This window comes from Lutra lutra, chromosome 15 (assembly GCF_902655055.1).
Source record: "Lutra lutra chromosome 15, mLutLut1.2, whole genome shotgun sequence".
In the NCBI taxonomy this organism is placed as follows: domain Eukaryota; kingdom Metazoa; phylum Chordata; class Mammalia; order Carnivora; family Mustelidae; genus Lutra; species Lutra lutra.
The window spans coordinates 21,811,191-21,833,216 of NC_062292.1; the positions used below are offsets into that span (position 1 = coordinate 21,811,191).

Here is a 22,026-nt window from a genome sequence, read left to right on the forward strand (position 1 = left end):
CAAATATGTTTAAAATTACCTTTTCTGATTGGAAATTTTTATAAATATTTGACCTGACCAAAAAAAGCTAGCATCAGCACTATTATATACAGAAATTTCTTTGTCTTGTGTTCAGCTGGTATCAACCAGAAAGAATATGTGTTGTTTAGTCTGAAATGTAATACTCATTATGAAAAGTTGCTTTATTAAAAATTTCAGTTGGAATTTCTTCATTTTTCCCCTTAGATTCTAAACACTCAAATAACAGATATCGGCAGGTATGTGTGTGTTGCTGAGAACACAGCTGGAAGTGCCAAAAAATATTTTAACCTCAATGTTCATGGTAAGAGCTCAGTTCCAATAACATCTCTTAGAGCATGCTTGAAAAAAACAGGAAAACTGTGTTTTAGATTATGGAGACTTATTTTGTACTTTTAACTTGAACAATGTGTGCAGCCTGCATTTTTTCAATCTCCAGTCTTTCTTCGCATCATATAGTAGGATTGTAAAGTACAAATCTTCTAGGAATCCTGTTTTTATATTATTTCATTTCCTCAGGAGAGAGTAGTTACTGCTACATATCTGAAAATGGAAAAAAAAATCAAAATTTTAAATCCCCCAAATTATATGTTTATGTAAAGTTAGAAACAAGTATAGTTCTTTTACTCATAAAAACTTACCCAGTAATCCTGATTGGAACCAGTTTCTGTCCTCAAAGGTAGAATCTGTGTCAAGTTACATCCTCTAGTACCATTAGGTATACTCCCTGGAGAAGAAAAAGTCATTTTTGGAGTTTACTAATTCCTAAAAACTACTACTACACATAAGTCATTCATCAAACTAAGTTCTTGATGTATGGTAGACACTGCATGAATCCTAATTTTTTGCTAAAATGCTTTTGAGATACTATTTAGGTAAATGTAGGGAGGAAAAAAGCCGTTGGATGTCTACCACAAATGACTAGTTTTAGTTTTGTGACACATGTCTGTTTTGAAAATATTAAATTAGAAATGGGGAACAATCATTATAAAAGATTCCCTTTACAGTGGGATACACATCCAAAATTCTGGCTCATTTTGGAAATAGGTGAAATACGACATCTCATGAAAAATTTCTCCCTTCCAAAGACTTATTTAGCATCAATAATATCCTTTTTTGGTGTGATATGCAGGGAGTATTGGTGCCCAGCAATGTTTGGTGTTTGTGGAACAGACATTTGAAACATTTTTATCTTTGTATTCCCTGTGCTTAGCACAATGAGTAACATGTGATAGTAAAAGAGATTTTGCCTTTTTCATGTTTTGGTTTTGGTTTTGATGTTGTCTTAAGACCTCAGTCTTAATATAATAGAGTGTTACATTAATTGTACTCCTTAGTTCATGTCTCACTATCATGATTGGCCTGAACAAGACCCATCTTTACTTTCATTTATTAAAAAATTCATTCATGTAATCATTCATTTTTATGCCCATTTCTTGCTCCTGTTCCCCCTGTCCTTTCATAGGAAACCATTCAAATGGTATAATAATCTTCAGGTCTTTTTAAATGAGTAAGTCTGACCAAACCAGAAGCAGTGTTTTATGAATTCTCAGGAAGAAATAAACAAGTGTGATGATCATGAGAGCACACATTCTAATCTGCAAAGTGCAATAGAATAAATGTTGAAAATAAAAGTGTTGATTATTTTTTCTGATTCCCAAGATTAATTTTTCCTCTATTATGTGATCAAAAGCCCCAATTTAGGAAGTCTCTAAGTTGCCTTGTATTAGTTTATCTTTATATGTCTCTATCTTCACCCCCATCTGTAACTTTATTATAGATGTTGTAGGGAAATGGTCATTTCTTACAGATCTTAGTTTCCCTGAACCCATCTACAGTCACAGTGGCCGCTAAATAAATATTTGGAGTTTTTTCATATCAGTTCCCTTTTCCTAATATACAGCAAAAACACCTCTACCTCTCCAGGTAGATGGAGGAACCACTTGAGTTTACCCTTAAGGACTGGAGTTCAGGAGGGAGTTTCCTCATTCACAGGTTAATGATACCTTGAACTCCCAAATGAGGTCAGGGACCATACTTACATATTAGAAAATTCATTTTGGGGAGAAATAATTTCAGTCGTTTTCACTTGAAATCATACTCTTCGTTATCTCCCATTACAACAGTGCTTGCTTTTGGACTCTGACCTTCAGTCTGCCGGCCGGTGGGTTTTCAGCTCTCTTGTCTTCACTCTCCTTCATGTCCAGCTTAATTTATTGCAGAACAACATTTCCATCACCTCTCTTAGTCTTCTTACTGCTCTTGCTCAGTAAAAGTTCTGCTCTGCATCTAAAGACACAACATATTGTCCACTCAATCCCTACTAGGTATCAAGTTTTTTTACATATGCATTTTCACTGAATTACCTCAATAACCCCAGGTGTTGATACCACTTGATACCTCTGTTACATATGGAAAGGCTGAGGACTAGTGAGATTAAAGATGCATACCCAAAGTTCCAGATCTTGCAAATATAGTACCAGGATTATAATTTAGATAGGCAGATTCCAGAAGTTTTAACTTAGCTGTTTTACTGTATTGCTTCTCATTAAATTCCATATCTGACCAAACCTGCACCTAGGTGGCTAACCATGGCTGGGGGAACTCGTGCAGTCAGAAACATCAGTGTCATCATAAATTCATAGGTACCATCTTGAACTCCATACTGTCTGGGGTTCCTCCTCTTGTCCCTAGTGACTCACTGACACCTTCATCCCTCTCCTCAGATGTCAGAATGACTCTTGGGTTCGTGGAGTCAGACTGCCATAACAAAATGCCAGAGAGTGCATGACTTAAACAACAGAAAAGTATTTTTTTACTGTCTGGAGCCTGGGAAGTCCAAAATCAAGGTTCCTGCAGGGTTTGGTTTCTGGCAAAGGCTCTTGCTGGCTTGTACTTGGCCATTTTGTCCTCATAAGGCCTTTTTACGAGCATGCAGGGCCAGAAAAGCAGGGAAACTCTGGTTTCTTTTCTTATAAGGACAATGATCTGATAAGATCAGGGCTCCACCCTTATAACCTCGTTTAGCCTTAATTACTTCCTTAAGGGGGCCCTCTCTAAATATGGCCACAGTGGGGGGCCAGGCTTCAGTGTAGGAATGGGGGGCGTGGGGGACAAGGAGGGATATTTAGTATAGGAATGGGGGGGTGGGAGACAAGGAGAGATATTCAGTCCATAATAGCCCCCTCTCACTTCCAGTAAATGCCCTCACCTCCTGCTTTACGGGAAAAGATAAGGTGTATCCTGGAAACCACCTCAAATTCCTACCATCAAATCAAGCGTACTAGTAGCATCTGTTAAACGGCCATTTCTTCCTTCCCATTGTTACAAAAGAAGATGGAAACATTCCTCTACCTTCCAAAGGCCAATAATTTTACTCTAGATCCCTGCTCACCTCCTCCTCAAAATTCTCGTACCATCTCCTCTCTCTTTTTTTTTTTTGAATATGAAATTCTCACTCTTTCTTGGATCCTTTGCAATAGCACTTAAATTTGTCTCTTCCCTTTTTAAACCACAACCAAACAAGGTCTTCCTAAGACCTAAACTTTCCCTTCAGCTACCTCCCTTACTTTATACCCAATTTCAAAGCAAATTTCTCTACTGACTGTATATATCTAATGTCTGATTTCCTCACTCCCACTCACTCCTTCCACCACTGTGTTCCACATTTCACTTCCGCATCACCAGTGAATCTGCTCACTGAATTCACCAAATAGCATCCTTTTAAAGTCCAAGAGGCACTTTTCTAGGCTTTATCTTTCTTTCTTCTGTGCATTTGACATCTTTCCCATGATCGTTTTCAGAAATTCTCTTCCTTTGGCTTTTGTGACTCTACACACTTTATTTCTATCTTGCCTTCCCAGTCCCTCATTCCTGGTTGACTTTGTTGGTTCTTCCTTCTCTACTTGATTATTACACTTTAGTTTTTCAAGCTCTAGACTTTGTTCTGTTCCCGCTCACATCTTAGGTGATTGTATGCTGTTAAGTTTTTCTTTATACATTGACAAAACCATTTTAAGAACTGTCAGCTACATTTTACAAAGAAAATGCACAATAATTCTGTCTTTGAAAATTCTAGTATTCTCTTTCAAGTGGGGAAAAAAAAACCTGATGGAAATGAGTTTGATAAAGGCATTAGTGAGTTCTAAGATCACTAAATAATTAACTGTCATTAACTCAGTGCTTTAGCAGGCTATAGTGGTTGGATTTATATTAATGAATTGAAATATGTATTACTGATAATATCAGATTTCATTTTTAATATATTTGCTATTATAGTTCCTCCAAGTGTCATTGGTCCTAACCCTGAAAATCTCACTGTTGTGGTGAACAATTTCATCTCTTTGACCTGTGAGGTCTCTGGTTTTCCACCACCGGATCTCAGCTGGCTGAAGAATGAACAGCCTATCAAAGTAAATACAAATGCTCTTATTGTACCCGGTAAGGAACTTCTTATTCTTAAATGATGGACAAAACGTTCTCACTTTTCTCAGTACAAATGGCATCAACTTAACTCTCTTTCCAAACTTTTGTCTTACTCCTCTTATGTGTTCACATTGGCAAGTGCTTCTCTTTATCCATTTGGGGCCATTAGGATAAGATCGTATAGCTTTATTTCAGTGGGAATGTTCAGTAGCAAGGTCTACTTTCAAGAAATTATGACATATAGGAACAAATTGCCTAGTAATTCCTTGAGGGTGATAGACTAGCAAGCAGTGCTTTCATTAGATAAAATCACTGGTTGTTTTTAATTAATCCTAAAGCTCCTCGAGGATAGATAAAGAGACCAATAGACCATCACTTCTACACTGTGGGAGATTTAAACCCAGAAAATACTTGTTAACGTATTTTGATTATAGTACGATTACTGTTTGTTCACTAGAACCTGTATCAGATAGTTCTACTCTCTATGTTTGGTTACTGGCGAGAAAAAAATGTATGAGTTTCTTCCTTTATAAGGAAGTAGAATAAATACTGAGCTCAATGGAAAAGGAAGGATCAAAGACAATTTAATTCAATTCTTTCATTTTGAATAGGAAATTTTACTGTAAGAGAAAGGGTACATTTTGCTGTTTATCTTATTGATAAAAAAGTTATTAAAACAGGGACACCTGTGGCTGTTGATTGAGCGTCTACCTTTGGCTGAGGTCATGCCTGGGATCAAATCCCACATCAGGCTCCCTGCTCGACAGGGAGCCTGCTTCTCCCTCTGCCTGCTCTGCCTGTTCTACCTGCAGCTCTCTGAGCTTCGGCTCTCTCTCTCTGACAAATAAATAAATAAAACTCTTTAAAAAAAAATTTTTTTTTTAAGACTTTATTTATTTATTTGTCAGAGAGAGAGAGAGAGAGAGCGAGCACAGGCAGACAGAGTGGCAGGCAGAGGCAGAGGGAGAAGCAGGCTCCCCACAGAACAAGGAGCCCGATGTGGGACTCGATCCCAGGACGCTGGGATCACGACCTGAGCCGAAGGCAGCTGCTTAACCAACTGAGCCACCCAGGCGTCCCTAAAAAAATTTTTTTTAAGTTATTAAAACAACCTCCATGCCACTCTTCAATTTGCATTGTATTTGCCCACAGGTGGTCGAACTCTACAGATTATTCGGGCAAAGGTATCTGATGGTGGCGAATACACTTGTATAGCGATCAACCAAGCTGGTGAAAGCAAGAAAAAAGTTCTCCTGACTGTTTATGGTTTGTCTTTACTCTCCTCATAAAAATCTTTCCTTTTTAAACTGGTATTTGATACGTTCTATCAGAGCATCTTAATGAAAAGGACATCCTTCTGTTCTTGTTTCCCTCCCTCAGTGCCCCCAAGCATTAAAGATCATGGCAGTGAATCTCTTTCGGTAGTTACTGTAAGAGAGGGGACCTCGGTGTCCCTGGAGTGTGAGTCAAATGCTGTCCCCCCTCCAGTCATCACCTGGTATAAGAATGGGCAGATGATAACAGAGTCTACTCACTTGGAGATTTTAGCAGATGGACAGATGCTGCACATCCAGAAAGCCGAGGTGCATCTTTTATTCTTTTTTGTGTGTCATAACTCGGTGGGAGTATGGAAGAAAGAATTTGTGGTTGCATCTTCCCTTTACTACAGTGAGAAATGAGTTTTATTTAAAAACGGCCTCATCAATGCTATTGACCTTGTTTTTGTTTTTTTATATTAAAAAAAAAAGCAGGACTGTAGAAGATGATTAGATTGGGGCATTGGAGCATAAAGATGACTGATGATTTAATCTACACTGGAACAGTGTGATTGGTCATCTGTAACTTAATGGAGCACATACAATAGTATCTTTTTCTTTTAGGTGTCTGACACAGGACAGTATGTATGTAGAGCTATAAATGTAGCAGGACGGGATGATAAAAATTTCCACCTCAATGTATATGGTGAGCATCTGCCTCTAATACAACTCTTTTTCCCCCAGATATGCAAATGAGAAAATGTCCTGAATTAGCTTAATGAGGACATGTGATTTTCTTCCATCTTTTCACAGTGTCCCCCAGTATCGAAGGGCCTGAAAATGAAAGGGTTGTCGAGACAGTCAGCAATCCTGTGACCTTGACGTGTGACGCCACGGGAATCCCGCCTCCCACAATAGCATGGTTAAAGAACCACAAGCCCATAGGTAATTTAGTTGTGCATCTTTCTCTTTTGTTTTCTTTTGCTTTTAATTCACTAGATTAATAAACTAGCACATTTTCAATACTATGCTTTTAGCTGTGTTTAGTCCAAAATGCCTAATAGACTAAAATATAAACTTACAGAATAGACACATAAGATGGTTATTCATTACATAGAGATTTTTTCTTATTTCCTTTTTCAAAGTAGGCTCTCATTTAAAATGAAAGTATAAAGGACCAACTGTTAAGAAACATATTTATTACGTAAAATAGGATATATTGGGGCACCTGGGTGGCTGAGTTGTCTGAGTGGCTGACTCCTGATTTAAGCTGATTTAAGCTAAGGTCACGGTCTGAGAGTCCTGAGATTGAGCCGCATGTGGGGCTCCAAGCTCAGCCTTCCCTCTTCCTCTGCCCCTCCCCCCACTCGTAGGCACATGAGCACTCTGTCTCTCTCAGATAAGTAAATCTTTTTTAAAAAAGTGTATATTATGGTGAATTGTAGAAATGTTAAGAAGACAAGCTTTTTATGTTTTGTTTTGCTTTGTTGGCCCCTCTAGAAAATTCTGACTCACTCGAAGTACATATTTTGTCTGGAGGTAGCAAACTCCAGATTGCTCGGTCTCAGCATTCAGATAGTGGAAACTATACATGCATTGCATCAAATATGGAGGGAAAAGCACAGAAAAATTACATTCTTTCAATTCAAGGTAAGTGGGGTAGGGGGTGGGCCTGGTTGGCGAAGCCAGTAGAGCATGTGACTCTATATCAGGGTTATGAGTTCAGCCCCACCCTGGGCATAGAGCTTACTTAAAAAAATTTTTTTTTAAATATTATTCTTTTTATAATGTTCAGTTAGCCTATATATATAGTACATCATTAGTTTTTGATGTAGTGTTCAAGGATTCATTATTTTTTTTAAACCCTACAAGGTATGTGGGGTATACTCTGATCTACCTTCAGTTTCTTTATTATATCCTAACTATAGTACATAATTAGGCTACATCTAGAGATGATTTATAGAGGCACCTGAGTGGCTCAGTCAGTTAGGTGTCTGCCTTCAGCTTGGGTCATAATCCCAGGGTCCAGGGATCTACCCCCCATCACTGAGCAGGGAGCCTGCTTCTCTCTCCTCCTTTCCCTCCATCTCTGCTCTCTCTTGCTATCTCCTTCTCTCCCAAATGAATCAATAAAATCTTAGGCAAAAAAAGAGCTCATTTATAATTGATTCAAAATACCTTTGTTTTGGATTTTTTGGATATCTTTTCCCAGTTTTGTTAAGATATAAGCACTGTCTAAGCTTAGGGTTTACAGCTTAATGATGTGACTTACAAAAAACCTTTAGATACACAAAAAATATTATCAATTTTTGGTCCTACATTTATCAGTATATTTATATTTTCATGAAAATGGTCATACTGTGGAAAAAAGAATAATAGAAATTTCATAATCTCCATTCTTCATGTTTACTGAAATGATTACTTTCTAATAGAATATATTCTATTGAATTATTTATTTTAAACTGGTATAACTTATTTTGAGCTAAGCCTAGAGATCTGTTCATGTTTATGTAAGTAAGATTTAACTCATGAAGAACTGTAGTGTGTTCTAACTACAGGTCAGGGACTGGGTAAATTTCAAATAAGCATGAATCTTACACTATTTTGGGGTGAGAATAAGGAGAACTAGTTCATCCAACACTTAATTAACTTAATTAACACCTACTACGTTCCAGCATAATATTGAGCACTGGAGGAAAAATTTGCATACTTTTGATTTTCAGTAAATCTGATTGCTACTTTTTTTGCCTGATGTTTAAATTGAAATGGAAGTCTAACTTGAAACTGAGTTGAATGCTAGTTTTCTCTAATTTTATTACGGGTACTATGAAAAGAATTTCTCATAAATTCTAGAAGTAACTGTGAATATTTATTATCTACCTGTTTTGAGCTCTGCTAAAGCTAACTTCAAAAATATTATTTTTTTCATTTTATTAAGATATAATTGACATATAACATTGTGTAAGCTTAAGGTGCACAATGTAATGATTTGATAAATATATATATTGCAAAATAAGATTAAAATCCAGCACCTTGGGGCGCCTGGGTGGCTCAGTGGGTTAAGCCCCTGCCTTCAGCTCAGGTCATGATCTCAGGGTCCTGAGATCAAGCCCCGCATCAGGCTTTCTGCTCATCGGGGAGCCTGCTTACCCCTCTTTCTCTGCCTGCCTCTCTGCCTACTTGTGATCTCTGTCTGTCAAATAAATAAATAAAATCTTAAAAAAAAATCCGGCACCTAAAAATTAAAAACACAGAAAAATTGAAATAAGTTTATGGGTATTGGTGGTTTCTCTGATTAGTGATGCTTTGAGATTTTAAAAGCAAAAAGGGAAAAATAACTATTCAGAGATTGGTTTAATTTTGTTTAATGCATTAATAAAGAGTAAGTACTAATCATGGAGAATTGGTATGACCAAAAATTTTACCAGACTGTATATGTTTTCATGTCTCAGGACTAGAAAGTTGTGTATGGGGCCTGTCATATATTAGCTACTTACTACAGTATGTCTCATTAAAACTCTCACTGGTTAGACTAATTTAGTAACTCTAAATTCTACAAATTTCACAAAATTATTATTATTCTGGATGACTAAAAGGAGATTTGGAGAGGCTGCAAATTGATGTGCTGGTAAATATTTAACAATTGACTGCAGACAAAAGGGTCCTGACTTGTAGCCAATCATTTGCCAGTTTCTATGGTATAAACGTCCCGACTGTGTCCTACTTCAAGCTCCCTCCCAATGTAACGTCAAGTGAAGAAGGTGAGTAGGGAAGATGTGTAAAACTGGGTCTTGTGTGCTGGTGTGAGCTACCTCCAGCACGCTACCATAGTTATTTACAAGGGGAATTCAACTGTGTTTCTGCTTGAAACCATTGTCAATATTTTTATTATACATTATTCTCAATCAAATAATTAAAGCAAAAAACAAAGATGGCCAGAAAGAGTTTAGAAATGATTGGATCTTGAAATGTACAACAAGCCTATCCATTGTTCAGAATAAACAATATTTAAATTGCCTTATGAAGAGAGAAACAACCAACTTCGATATTTTTCACAGACATTGATGGCAAGATTTGGAAAAACATTCTCCTGAACTATATTGAGGATTTAATCTTAAAGTGATTCATTTGGCCAGGAAGAGCCCCCATGAAGTAGATTTGTCACTAGCCCATATGACTAAATAATTGTATCAAATTCAAATAAAATGAGAATATTGAATCAATTTCTTGACCTTTTCCTCATTTAAAAGTAATTTATAGGGTAATAAGGGTTAGATATTGAACCACAATCTAGGAAAAACAGGGAAAAATGGCATATTGTTCTATGATTCTGTTTTATTTGTTAGAATTTATAACCCCGTGCCTCATTAATGAAAATCTTAATCATTTCCCCAAAGTTCCTCCAAGTATTGCTGGTGCTGAAATTCCAAGTGAAGTCAGCGTTCTTCAGGGAGAAAACGTTGAGCTGGCCTGCAATGCAAATGGCATTCCCACCCCACTTCTTCAGTGGCTTAAAGATGGAAAGCCCTTAAACAGGAGTGAAACAGAAAGAATCAGGTATGATTTAAGTGGATCTTTGCATCATTAATTTTAAGGTACTCTACAATGCTTTAAGCTTCAAATTTCACATGAGTAATACCAAATTCATTGTATTCAGAAAGAAAAAAGATAAAATTTTAAAGAGTTGGACACAGAAATTCTCCTTAGTTGCTCAAAAGTGTATGTGTGTGTGTGTGTGTGTGTGTGTGTGCGTGTTTGTGTTTAGGTTTTCCATATCCATCAACATCAATGAGTGAATGAGTGCTTGGCTGATTTTGAAAAAAGAGACAATACCATCATAACCTAGTTCATTCCTTGTAGTGATTTGTCCAAATCCCATTTTCCACTGACACTTGTTACCCATACAACAAACTATGTAGAGATTGAATAACAATATAGTAAGGGCTTTCTGATACTTTCAACAATATATCATATTTAATAACATGATATGGTAGAAATGGAGTGTTTAGTTTTGACTAAACTAGATTTGACTAAACTAGACTAGATTCTAATAAAATCACTATTGTTGGAATACTGTAGAAAGCCATTTAATCTCTTTTTAAAACATAGAAAATTTTGTTTGACAATTAATAGCTTGTGAAGGGAATCAATAATGCAATAATCTTAATTTAAATATCTTTGATCATCTAACTGTATAGTTATTTACTATTATGTAATTCAAGGGAAAAGCACTAGCAATTTGTGGAACATTTTTGCAAAATATACATGTACATAATACTGAGTTGTCACAGTTTAAGTAAGCTATCCTATTCTCATTAAAAATATTACTAAGTCATTTATAGTTAGTTTTTAATATAGAATGTCTTTTAGTTTCTCATTATAACATTCTTCAAATTTCATACAAGAATTTTTGAATAATTTTCATTTAATCCAAACCTTATATTGGTAACTAAGGAAATAGTATTCTAACTTAGAGAAAAACACATCTTTGATTTGGAAAGGGAAGTTCCAACCTGATTTCATTCATTTCCCATTTTTCTTGTAAGGAAGTGGTTATAAAACATGAATTTTATCTGGTTCTGTAGAATTTTAGTTGACTGCCTGAAATCTGCATCAGTTTTACTAGCTCTGCCTTTAACAGACTTCCATATACTTCGTGAAAAAGATATGAACCATTATATATTTAAGATAAAGATGCATTTTATGGTGGTATTTCTCTAAAGAGCACAATAACCCAGAGGAAGTTTTCCAGCTCTTAGCTTCTCATGAATCATCTCAGTGCCTTTATTACGATGTTTCCTGTAGGGTGACTGTGGATGGTAGTACATTAAATATTTATGGAGCTCTCCCATCAAACGTGGGGAAATACACATGCGTCGCTACTAACCCTGCTGGAGAAGAAGACCGAATTTTTAACTTGAATGTCTATGGTAAATATGAAATCTCACTCTCTTTTGATTTTGCTACTTTAGGAACCTATCAGTAGAAATGAAGGTCCAGCAGTAGGTGCCTGAAGCATCTAGTTTGAAAATCTGATGTCAGGGCCATTTGCTTTTGGGATAAAAAGCAGCAGTATGGGCAACTATAGTTGAAATGATTTGAACTAGTAATGCACACCCCACCCCTTCTCTCTCTCTCTCTCTCTCTCTCTCTCTCTCATTTTCTGCATTACCTAGTTCCACCTGCAATTAGGGGTAATAAAGAAGAAGCAGAGAAGCTAATGACTTTGGTGGATACTTCAATAAATATTGAATGCAGAGCCAGCGGGACACCTCCACCACAGATAAACTGGCTGAAGAATGGACTTCCTCTGCCTCTCTCCTCCCACATCCGGTTGTTATCAGGAGGGCAGGTTATCAGGTCAGCTTTTATTAAGTGTGATTTGCTAGATACATAAAGTCACTGTGCTTATAGGCTTTAACTTTATCTAAATGGTGCTTAAGAAATGTGTTTTCCTAAATTTTTACCATTGTTTGTTTAGTTTTCACTTTCTGGTATCTTTTTAGAAGAGGGTGGAAACAACTATAAAATGGAATTTTTTTTCTTATTTAAATGCTCATGTTTTAGTAAATTTGTATAAAAGAGGTCTTTCTATCCCATATGTATTTCCAAGAGAAAACTTTCTGTGGCAAAGTGATGATGAGCTGCATACGAGTCATGTGATTTTCATGTTAGCATCCTTCTTTATTAAGGGATATTAGAAAAATATTCACTCCTAAATTATGTTCTATTTTTAATGGCTTGCTCTCTGTGCCTAATCAGCTTTGTGGAACAAATTGCATTGCAGGCATCTGTATTTTTGATGCATCGTTACACACTTCATAACTAAAGTTTCCCATCATTAGTCATAATCTGTGTATAAATCAGAAATATTTTCTTTGTATATGTTGAATGGGGTTAAATTGTGAATGATTGGGTCAAACTGTTTTTCAGGATTGTGAGAGCTCAGGTGTCTGATGTTGCCATGTACACCTGTGTAGCCTCCAACAGAGCTGGGGTGGATAATAAGCATTACAGCCTTCGAGTTCTTGGTATGTCTCCAAGATGATCCTAGTACTTTACAATATTAAGCAACAAGATTATATTTAGATATTGACTTGTCAGAAAGAACTAGTGAAATAGGATCTTGCTAACTAGGAAGCAATGTGTTTTCTCCCAAAGGGTCCGTATGTATTGGAACATACTGTCTGTTCAAATACTCTTCTAACCTGGAGTTTTGCCTTAAGTCAAATCTAAATTCTTAAAAATAAGAGTAAATGAAACAAGATGGGATTGGGAGGGAGACAAACCATAAGTGACTCTTAATCTCACAAAACAAACTGAGGGTTGATGGGGGGAGGGGGTTGGGAGAGGGGGTGGGGTTATGGATATCGGGGAGGGTATGTGCTATGGTGAGTGTTGTGAAGTGTGTAAACCTGGCGATTCGCAGACCTGTACCCCTGGGGATAAAAATATATGTTTATAAAGCTGTAAAAAAAAAAAAAAAAAAAGAAAGAAAGGATGAATCCCCAAGTTTTGTAGCAACATGGACGGGACTGGAAGAGATTATGCTGAGTGAAATAAGTCAAGCAGAGAGAGTCAATTATCATATGGTTTCACTTATTTGTGGAGCATAACAAATAGCATGGAGGACAAGGGGAGATGGAGAGGAGAAGGGAGTTGAGGGAAATTGGAAGGGGAGGTGAACCATGAGAAACTATGGACTCTGAAAAACGATCTGAGAATTTTGAAGGGGTGGGGGGTGGGAGGTTGGGGGCACCAGGTGGTGGGTATTGTAGAAGGCACGGATTGCATGGAGCACTGGGTGTGGTGCAAAAATAATGAATACTGTTATGCTGAAAAAAATAAAAAAAATTAAAAAGGATTAAAAAAAAAATAGCATTTCAATCCAGATGCATGGACCTGTGTTTTCATACAAAGAGAAAGTTCAGACTATTTTCTAATAATATTAGTGGCTTATTTTGAGTATTTAAAATATGCATGAATATGTGTGTGTGTGTGTGTGTGTGTGTAGACAGAGAACTAAAAACATTCCATTTCTGAAATATTAAGGTTTAGTGGTCCAAATTTCTAAATCCCCAAGAACATCTCAGAATAGTTAAGTAACTATTTACTATAGTCTACAAATTAATTTTTTGGATTATATAAAACTTACTCTAGAAACTGGTATTATCTTCTTTATCCTACATACAACAGTTGAGAATATACTTCTGAAACTATAATATACATTGTAACAAATTAAAGTGACAAACCTAAAAAGTTAAAAAATGGCCAAAACTTAAAGCTCATTTAAATTTTATATGCTCTACAAGAAAACCATCCTGAGGTTTTGTTGCTAATATTTTGGAAGGTTAATAATGAGCCTATCTAAAACCTGTTTTTATAAAATAGTCAGCAGTTATTTATATGCTATCTTAAATTCTGTATTTTAAAATAAATCATAGAAACACTATAGAATTACCTGAACCATTAAAAAAGTTTTTAATCTAAATTGGTCTCAAATTAGAATAGATGTGTTAATTTTACCCATTTTATTTTCTGTGTAGTGCCACCAAATCTGGACAATGCAATGGGAACAGAGGAGATCACAATAGTCAAGGGTAGTTCTACCTCCATGACATGCTTTACAGATGGAACCCCAACTCCCAGGATGTCCTGGCTTAGAGATGGCCAGCCTCTGGGTCCTAATACCCGTCTGACAATAACCACTCAAGGAATGGTTCTTCAGCTCAACAAAGCAGAGACTGAAGATTCAGGAAGGTACATCTGCATTGCCTCAAATGAAGCTGGAGAAGTCAACAAACACTTTATCCTGAAGGTCCTGGGTACGTAAACTTTCAATAGTTGGGAAATAAGTGACGATAAATATTTAGTAAGTATGTGTAATTCTTAGAATCACTTGCTATGGGGATAAAATTTGTAAAAACTTCATTGTATTTCATATTTCTGTTTTGTAATTTACCTGGGTTTACTCTTACCTTAAGCATGTTAAATTTATTATTATTATTATTTTTTAAAGACTTCACTTATTTATTTGACAGAGAGAGGGAGATCACAAGTAGACAGAGAGGCAGGCAGAGAGGGGGCGGGAAGCAGGCTCCCTGCTGAGCAGAGAGCCCGATGCGGGGCTCGATCCCAGGACCCTGAGACCATGACCTGAGCCAAAGGCAGAGGCTTAACCCACTGAGCCACCCAGGCGCCCCAGCATGTTAAATTTAAATGATTTTGTTTCTTATCTATCTAAAAGATGAAAATTCCCACTCATAAAACATTATTCATTAACAAAATCATACAACCAATTGATAAATAGATTTTTTTAAAGATTTTTATTTATTTATTTGACAGAGAGATTACAAGTAGGCAGAGAGGCAGGCAGAGGGAGAGGGAGAAGCAGGCTCCCTGCTGAGCAGAGAGACCGATGCAGGGCTCCATCCCAGGACCCTGAGATCATGACCTGGCCGAAGGCAGAGGCTTAACCCACTGAGCCACCCAGGCACCCTGATAAGTAGATTTTTAAGTTTATTCAAGAATTAAAGCTCTTGATAAATACCAGTTTAATGGAAAAGTGTGATATTTATACTACTTTACGCTATTTCAAACAGTCTTTTCAAATGATCCAATCCATAGATTATTGTTATAATAGTCATTTCATGTAGTCTAGTTCCATTTACTATTGTGTGCATTAAAACAAATATTTGAGGGGCACCTGGGTGGCTCAGTGGGTTAAAGCCTCTGCCTTCGGCTCAGGTCATGATCTCAGGGTCCTGGGATCGAGCCCCGCATCGGGCTCTCTGCTTGGCGGGGAGCCTGCTTCCTCCTCCCTCTCTCTCTGCCCACTTGTGATCTCTGTCAAATACATAAATAAAATCTTTAAAAAAAATAAAAAAGAAAAAACAAATATTTGAAATGTATAATACCATGTTCTACATGCGAACAAGTAATATAAAGAGAAAACACATCTTTTACTTGAAGTCAAAAATTTTGACTTTGGGAGAGAACTGAAGATGAAAGAGATCAACTCTTTCCATAATTAATTATTTTGGGGAAGTTCTGTTTGTTTTTTCACTACAATGTAGGTAAAACCTCAAGCTCTTCCAGAACAAAATATACCTCACAAAGAATGATAAGAATAATTTTGGCATGGGGCTAGCATGTATTTTCAGAATACCCTGTAATCCTTCTCACAGTACTTATACCAATTTAATCATTTGTGTAACAAGTCTGCTTCCTCCTTAACTAAGTTCTGGGATGGGCAGTACCCACCTTACCTATTGCTGTATTCCCAAGATTTAGCATTTGACAGGTGATATTTATCCATTGGATTGAATTGAATGGAATTAGATGCTTGCTAGCTAGATTAAAGGGAGTTTTAACTGTAGAGGGAGGTAGAACGCTATTTAAATAAACAAAGAAGAGACTGTGGTATAGAAGAATGTTCCTTACAATGAAGGTTGGTAGTGGAGGAGGTACTCCAGGGTATTTAGAGACAAAAGACAGAATAAAATGTGTTTTGATAAGGAAGGCTAGAATAACAAATCCCTGTACACCAATTCACAGGATCTCGGGAATAACAGGAGATGATATAAATGTGCTCTCATACCTTATTGCCATATTAAGTATGAACTATTGCCTATACATTATGGTCCAGCCATGTTTCCAGTCATCATGTAGCAAATAATCACTGTACACCTACTATGTGTGTGACATATGGCCTGGTCCAACATGTGGCAGAGGGAAAGGGGGAAAGCATGCTCCCTAGGAATTCAAGAACCCAGCAATAGAATCACAGCCCAGGGCACTTCTGGATATAGAAAACTGAGCAAGAAAACAATGATGTTGTTAGCATGGCATACAAAGAACCACCTTCCTACCTACAAGGGTTTTAAGGATAATTTCTTCTTAAAACAGATTTGAAAACTGGCTCAGCAGAAAGATGAGAAGATTCAGCATTTCAGCATCTGTTGAAAGCTAATTCCATTAAAACCTGAAAAAGTCTTCACTTGGGTCAGTGCTACACCCCAAATGTGAAAGTAACCATCCTAACCTGGAGAACTGCTATTCTTAGTTTCATGCTATCCACATGGTGGAAGGTGTCATGATGTATTAGTTATTCTGAAAAGTCCAATGTAACTCAGATATTCAAAACAAGAAGAAAGCTCATGCAAAATAAAGCTAAGGGGTTTCAACAGGGTCCAGCCTATGAAGAGCTTTGTTGACCACACTAAAAATTTGGTTTTTATCCTAGAACAATGGGAAACCATTAGAAGTTCTAATATGTGGAATGCCATGAGTGGAACTGCAGTTTGAAAAAACCACTGACTGCAAAGTAGACAGCTACTTGGAGAATGACAAGAGTAGACTCCAAGAGACCCATGTATTATTAGGAATTGTGCTTGGCTGTGAATAGCAGAGTCTAAGTTGGACAGCTTGAACAAATAACTTCTGTTTTTCTTGCTGAGTGAGATGTCTGGAGTTAGGCAGTAGTTATGCTGGTTAACCAGCTTGGATATTTACAGTTCTCTTGACTTTTACATCATGGTTGGTCAGTGATCGTGCATTGTCTGGTCACCCCCAGCATCACTAGATGCAACAGCAGAGCAGAAAAAAGAGGAAAGGTGAAGAGTTGCCTCTATAGGGACTATCTTAGAGGACCTACAAAAACACTTCCATATACATGTCATTGAACAGAATCTTCACAGACCACTCCATCTACCATCTACTACAGAGAATAGGAAATGGAGTTTTTAGCACACTGACAACCCCAACAAAATTGGGGTCTGTTAATGTGAAAGAAACAAATAGGGGTGGGTACCTAAAAGCAGGAAATAGGTGATGTTAGTCCAAGTAAATAGCATTGTAGCTCAGACTAATAATAGAGGTAAGAGGAAAAAATGTATTTGGAAATAATAGCAGGTAGAAGTATTAGGACTTCCTTGTGGATTTGGTTATAGAGTAGAATGAAGAAGATATCAAGGATGACTCTGAGTTTCTGGCCTTTATGACTATTGATTGGTAGATCCATCTCATAAATGCAGGAAATGTGGAAAGGGACCAGGTTTTGAGGAATAAGGCAACAGGTGTTTTTCTGAATACATGTTAAAATTTGAAGTAGTGTCCAAATATTCCACTGGAGATATTAATCTGATAATTGCATTTGTGGATTTCAAGCTCAGAAGACAGATATAAGCTAAAACCATGAGTTCTGTAGTCATCAGAGTATGTACACCTCCTACTCTGTCCAAAGTATATGACATATGGACAAGACATGGAATAAAATAGTTCATAGTCACTTAAATTAACATCTATCTGTAATATCTGATGATGGTTTGAATCAGATGGGAATATGTTATTTCTATTATTGCTAATGTTGTTGTTTTAAATCTAGTGACTATAAGCTTTGAGGATAAAGACCATGCCTAACTGATCTTTGTATCCATGGTGATCAAAACATGGTAAATAACTAATAAATGGAAGGAATAAAGAATTGGCTTTGGTCAAATGGAGAATCAGATAATTGCTTTTGAGTGATATGAACAACATGCTTTGGGAATTTAACAATAAAATTTCTCTCCCTTTAGTGTTGAGAGAAACAAGAAAGGATTTACAGTTTTTATAAATGAATTTAATGACACTGATGTGACCTTCATAGTACTTGAACATGCTCAGTTAGGGGATGGGACTGTTGGAGGTTATAACACTAGAAGGAATAGCATTAGTAAAGTCACAAAGCAAAAAGAGACGGGACTTGCTGAGGGACAGAAGTAGTTGAATTTGAAGCCTAGGTTACTTAAGTATATTAAAAGTACTTAATTTTATAAAGATAAAGACCTATTGCAAAAGCTTTGGAAGCCATGATGAAGAGTTTTTATTTAATTCAGTAAGCAACATGGAAACACTGAAAGCCTTTAAGCAGAAATCTTGGATCCAAGTGCATTCTCAAATGCACTTAAGAAAATGGATTTTGACAGCAATACATAAGATGAATGAAAGTAAAAAAGAAGTCATGTGGGTCAGCAGTTAAGAAACTCTGACTTCTTAATTATAATCTGAAAAGAATATTAGATTTAAGGAAAATGAGGACCATAGGTGGAGTTTTGTTTTTTGTTTTTTTTCGTTAGTAAGCAGGTTTTAATAATAATACCAACAGCTATAGTAGACATTGTAGTAACAATAACTCTTTAAAAAATCTTTAATTATAAAATATATTCAGAAACACAAAAAGAAATTATAGTTTATAGATTATCTCATTGGATGCTCACAGTAATCCTATTAGTTAAATAATAGTGCTATTCTTACTTTAGAGGTTTGCCCAAATTCACTAAGCTAATAATTATTAGAGCCAGGATTCAAATTCAGGCTCTGCTGTGAACCTCTGTTGTAAACTATATTCCTGATTTAAAAAAAAAAAAAAAAAAAAAAAAGTCTAATCCTTGGAGCTGTCCAACAGCTATTTTGGCTTGCCTTGTGAAATAGTAAGCTGGAAATGTTCGTAGAAAACTTGAATGATCATTGTATGAAAAGTCTGTTTTAAAGGGATTCCTAAACTTGAGAATAGTTGGACTAAGGAACATTAATGTTTCTTCCAAGTGTTTAGATTCTTTAACATCCTCTTGAGAAAGCTAATTTAGAAATATAAATAACAAAAAAAGGAAATTATTTCTGCCCAGACATAACAAATGTGTTTTATACAGAAATAGTCTCCAAATGTAACTATTTTTTCTTCTGCTTAGTCATTGTTTCCTCTTAAAGTGCCTCATAGAAAAGATGATAGCAGAATTCCACAGCATTTGCCTGTTGCTTTTGTAGAAACAATAGCTACAATATCCCTCTTTAAAAAATGGTATAAGATGAGTTTAGTTTTTATTGTTCTCCAATCTTGGCAGTTAGGTGAGACTGTTCTAGCTGAATCCCTGTTGCTGAGCTATAATTGCCTGGGACTGGCTTGCCTTTTCCTTCATGATCTCAGATAGACATTAGCCATCCCTTTTAAAACAGTGCCAGTGACAAATGGTAATAACATCTAGGAATGATCATTTTGGTATTTGACCAATTTATATTATATGAACATAAATTTGAGATGAATTTCCTCTTAAGTTTTCCTAATCAGCAGTAACGTATCAAACAGTGAATTTATTTTGTTCTTTTTAATTCCCTCTAAACAGAACCACCTCATATCAATGGATCAGAAGAACCTGTAGAGATATCAGTGATTATTAATAATCCACTTGAACTTACCTGCTTTGCTTCTGGAATCCCAACTCCTAAAATCACCTGGATGAAAGATGGACGGCCCCTCCCACAGACAGATCAGGTACAAACTCTTGGAGGTGGAGCAGTGCTTCGAATATCTAGTGCTCAGGTAAGTGTTGAAGTCAAAAAAGTTATTTTATCCTGGCTTATACTTCTCACTTGCTAATATAGGCACAATGGAGAAATGATTTTTTTTGAGTCCAAATAGATCATAAGATCCCTCTCTCTAACCTTAACAAGGGTAGATTGGTGCTGTGGTATGCGTGCTTGGAGAGACTAAGAGAAGCTGTGGAAGTATCATATGAAACTTGGAAGAAGGCAAGACATTTTAATTTTTGCAAGTTTTTTCAAAGGGCCATAAGAGAGTATTTCCCCAAATTCTTAATTTGTGCCATGTAGCTCTTTATAGAACTGGCGAAAAGCTGTTCAACATATATACATATGAGGCCTCAAAGAGCAATTTTGGTCTCCAGAATTAACTAGCAGATATAAAAATCTGAAGAGATGCAATTTTTTAAACACTCAGCTCAGTAAAATTGTTCTTATAGTTTGTGTTTAAGGAAATTCATCAGAAATGTAAATATATTAAAAAGACATATGTCTGGGATGCCTCACCATAGCAATCTTCTGTTTTACTCACAACGACGAATCTTATATTATAGATATTCTCCATCTGTGCCCTAATAGCCTCGTCTGTAACTTTGGGATAAAAATAGTAATAATACCTTATTACTCCACTTGAGGATTTAAAAGATCATTTAAGATGATATGCTTAGGGGCACCTGGGTGGCTCAGTGGGTTAAGCCTCTGCCTTCAGCTCAGGTCATGATCCCAGAGTCCTGGGATCGAGCCCAGCATCGCGTTCTCTGTGCAGCAGGGAGCCTGTTTCCCTTCCTCTCTCTGTCCCTGCCTCTCTGCCTCCTTGTGATCTCTGTCTGTCAAATAAATAAATAAAACCTAAAAAAAAAAAAAAGATGATATGCTTAGACCAGTGCCACAGGCATGTAATAGTGTCAAATAGAGTTCGAATGGTTTCTCCTGCTGCAATTGTTGTGATAATCATCATCCCTTTAAACATGAAATAACAGATTATTTAATTATATTCTGTGTGCATTTTCACTGAAGAAAGAGGAAGGAATGGGACCTGAAAAAAGAGAGCTAAGGGCTATGACTTGTCTACTGTGTCCGTCCTGTGTACGGCTCTGGGCTCTGTCACACCGGTGACTCTCATGTCAACTCTGTGAGGCAGTCTTTATCTCCATTCTACACAACCAGAAACAGGCACAGAGAGATCAAGTACTTGCCGGCCAAATACTCACCAATGTTCAGTGACAGAGCTGGGTCTCCATCCTACTTCGGCTTCAAAGACCTAACCAGTAGAACTCAGCACGTTCCTTGTTTCTCATATCGAGGAGAACACGCCTTCCATACCCCTCTTTCCTCTCCATCAAACATTGCAGTAGCTCTGAGAAAACTGGGGTTAGCTCTCAAACCACTTACTGAATGAAAATCCTCAAATGTTATAATTTCAACCGATAAAAAAGGAGCCAAAAGAATTTTGTTACATAAGGAGACAGGGAACTGTGTGGAATAGAATTATAAATACAAAAGAATAATGATAAAGAAAGCTTAAAGGGAAGATTAAGGCCCCATCATGGTAGGTCTTAAATGGAAACATCATATAGTTGGGTTTAATTAATGAAAGGAGACAAAGATCACATTATTAGATGGTGACCCACAGGAGGTAGCTATTGTGGAGAATACAAACATAATATCTAAAACATGTCTCAGCCTTCGAGAAGTTTCCGGTTGTCTAGGGGATATAAAACTAAACACATGACAAAATTAAGAAAAGAAACGGTAAGAAAAACATTCTTAGATATTTTAGAAGTAGAAAATTAAATATTATCAAGTCCCAAGACTGACCTTGGTTCCTCTGCTCCTGTGTCTTCAGGGCATCTTGTACATTATACATTATATTTCACTTATCGGGACTCTGTCTTCTCACGTATGTGTCTGTAACATACAGTTATGCCTGACACATATTGGAAGCTTTGCAAATTCTAAATTGTGTGGA

General features: G+C 36.6%; 1 protein-coding gene across 3 annotated transcripts in view; it reads left to right on the plus strand.

The window, feature by feature from the left end:
• The window catches only part of HMCN1 (hemicentin 1), a 477,402-nt gene that overhangs the window by 371,954 nt on the left and 83,422 nt on the right, over positions 1 to 22,026 (plus strand). For all 3 annotated transcript variants that reach the window (XR_007123082.1, XM_047705087.1, XM_047705088.1), the window contains exons 57-69: positions 226 to 322; positions 4,297 to 4,458; positions 5,596 to 5,709; positions 5,824 to 6,026; positions 6,324 to 6,405; positions 6,513 to 6,644; positions 7,200 to 7,349; positions 10,097 to 10,256; positions 11,505 to 11,629; positions 11,876 to 12,059; positions 12,633 to 12,730; positions 14,246 to 14,524; positions 19,862 to 20,058. Coding sequence is in view for 2 of the 3 variants with exons in the window: in XM_047705087.1 (XP_047561043.1) it covers positions 226 to 322; positions 4,297 to 4,458; positions 5,596 to 5,709; positions 5,824 to 6,026; positions 6,324 to 6,405; positions 6,513 to 6,644; positions 7,200 to 7,349; positions 10,097 to 10,256; positions 11,505 to 11,629; positions 11,876 to 12,059; positions 12,633 to 12,730; positions 14,246 to 14,524; positions 19,862 to 20,058 (1,983 nt within the window). In the remaining variant the exon portion in view is untranslated. The remainder of the gene's footprint in view (positions 1 to 225; positions 323 to 4,296; positions 4,459 to 5,595; positions 5,710 to 5,823; positions 6,027 to 6,323; positions 6,406 to 6,512; positions 6,645 to 7,199; positions 7,350 to 10,096; positions 10,257 to 11,504; positions 11,630 to 11,875; positions 12,060 to 12,632; positions 12,731 to 14,245; positions 14,525 to 19,861; positions 20,059 to 22,026) is intronic.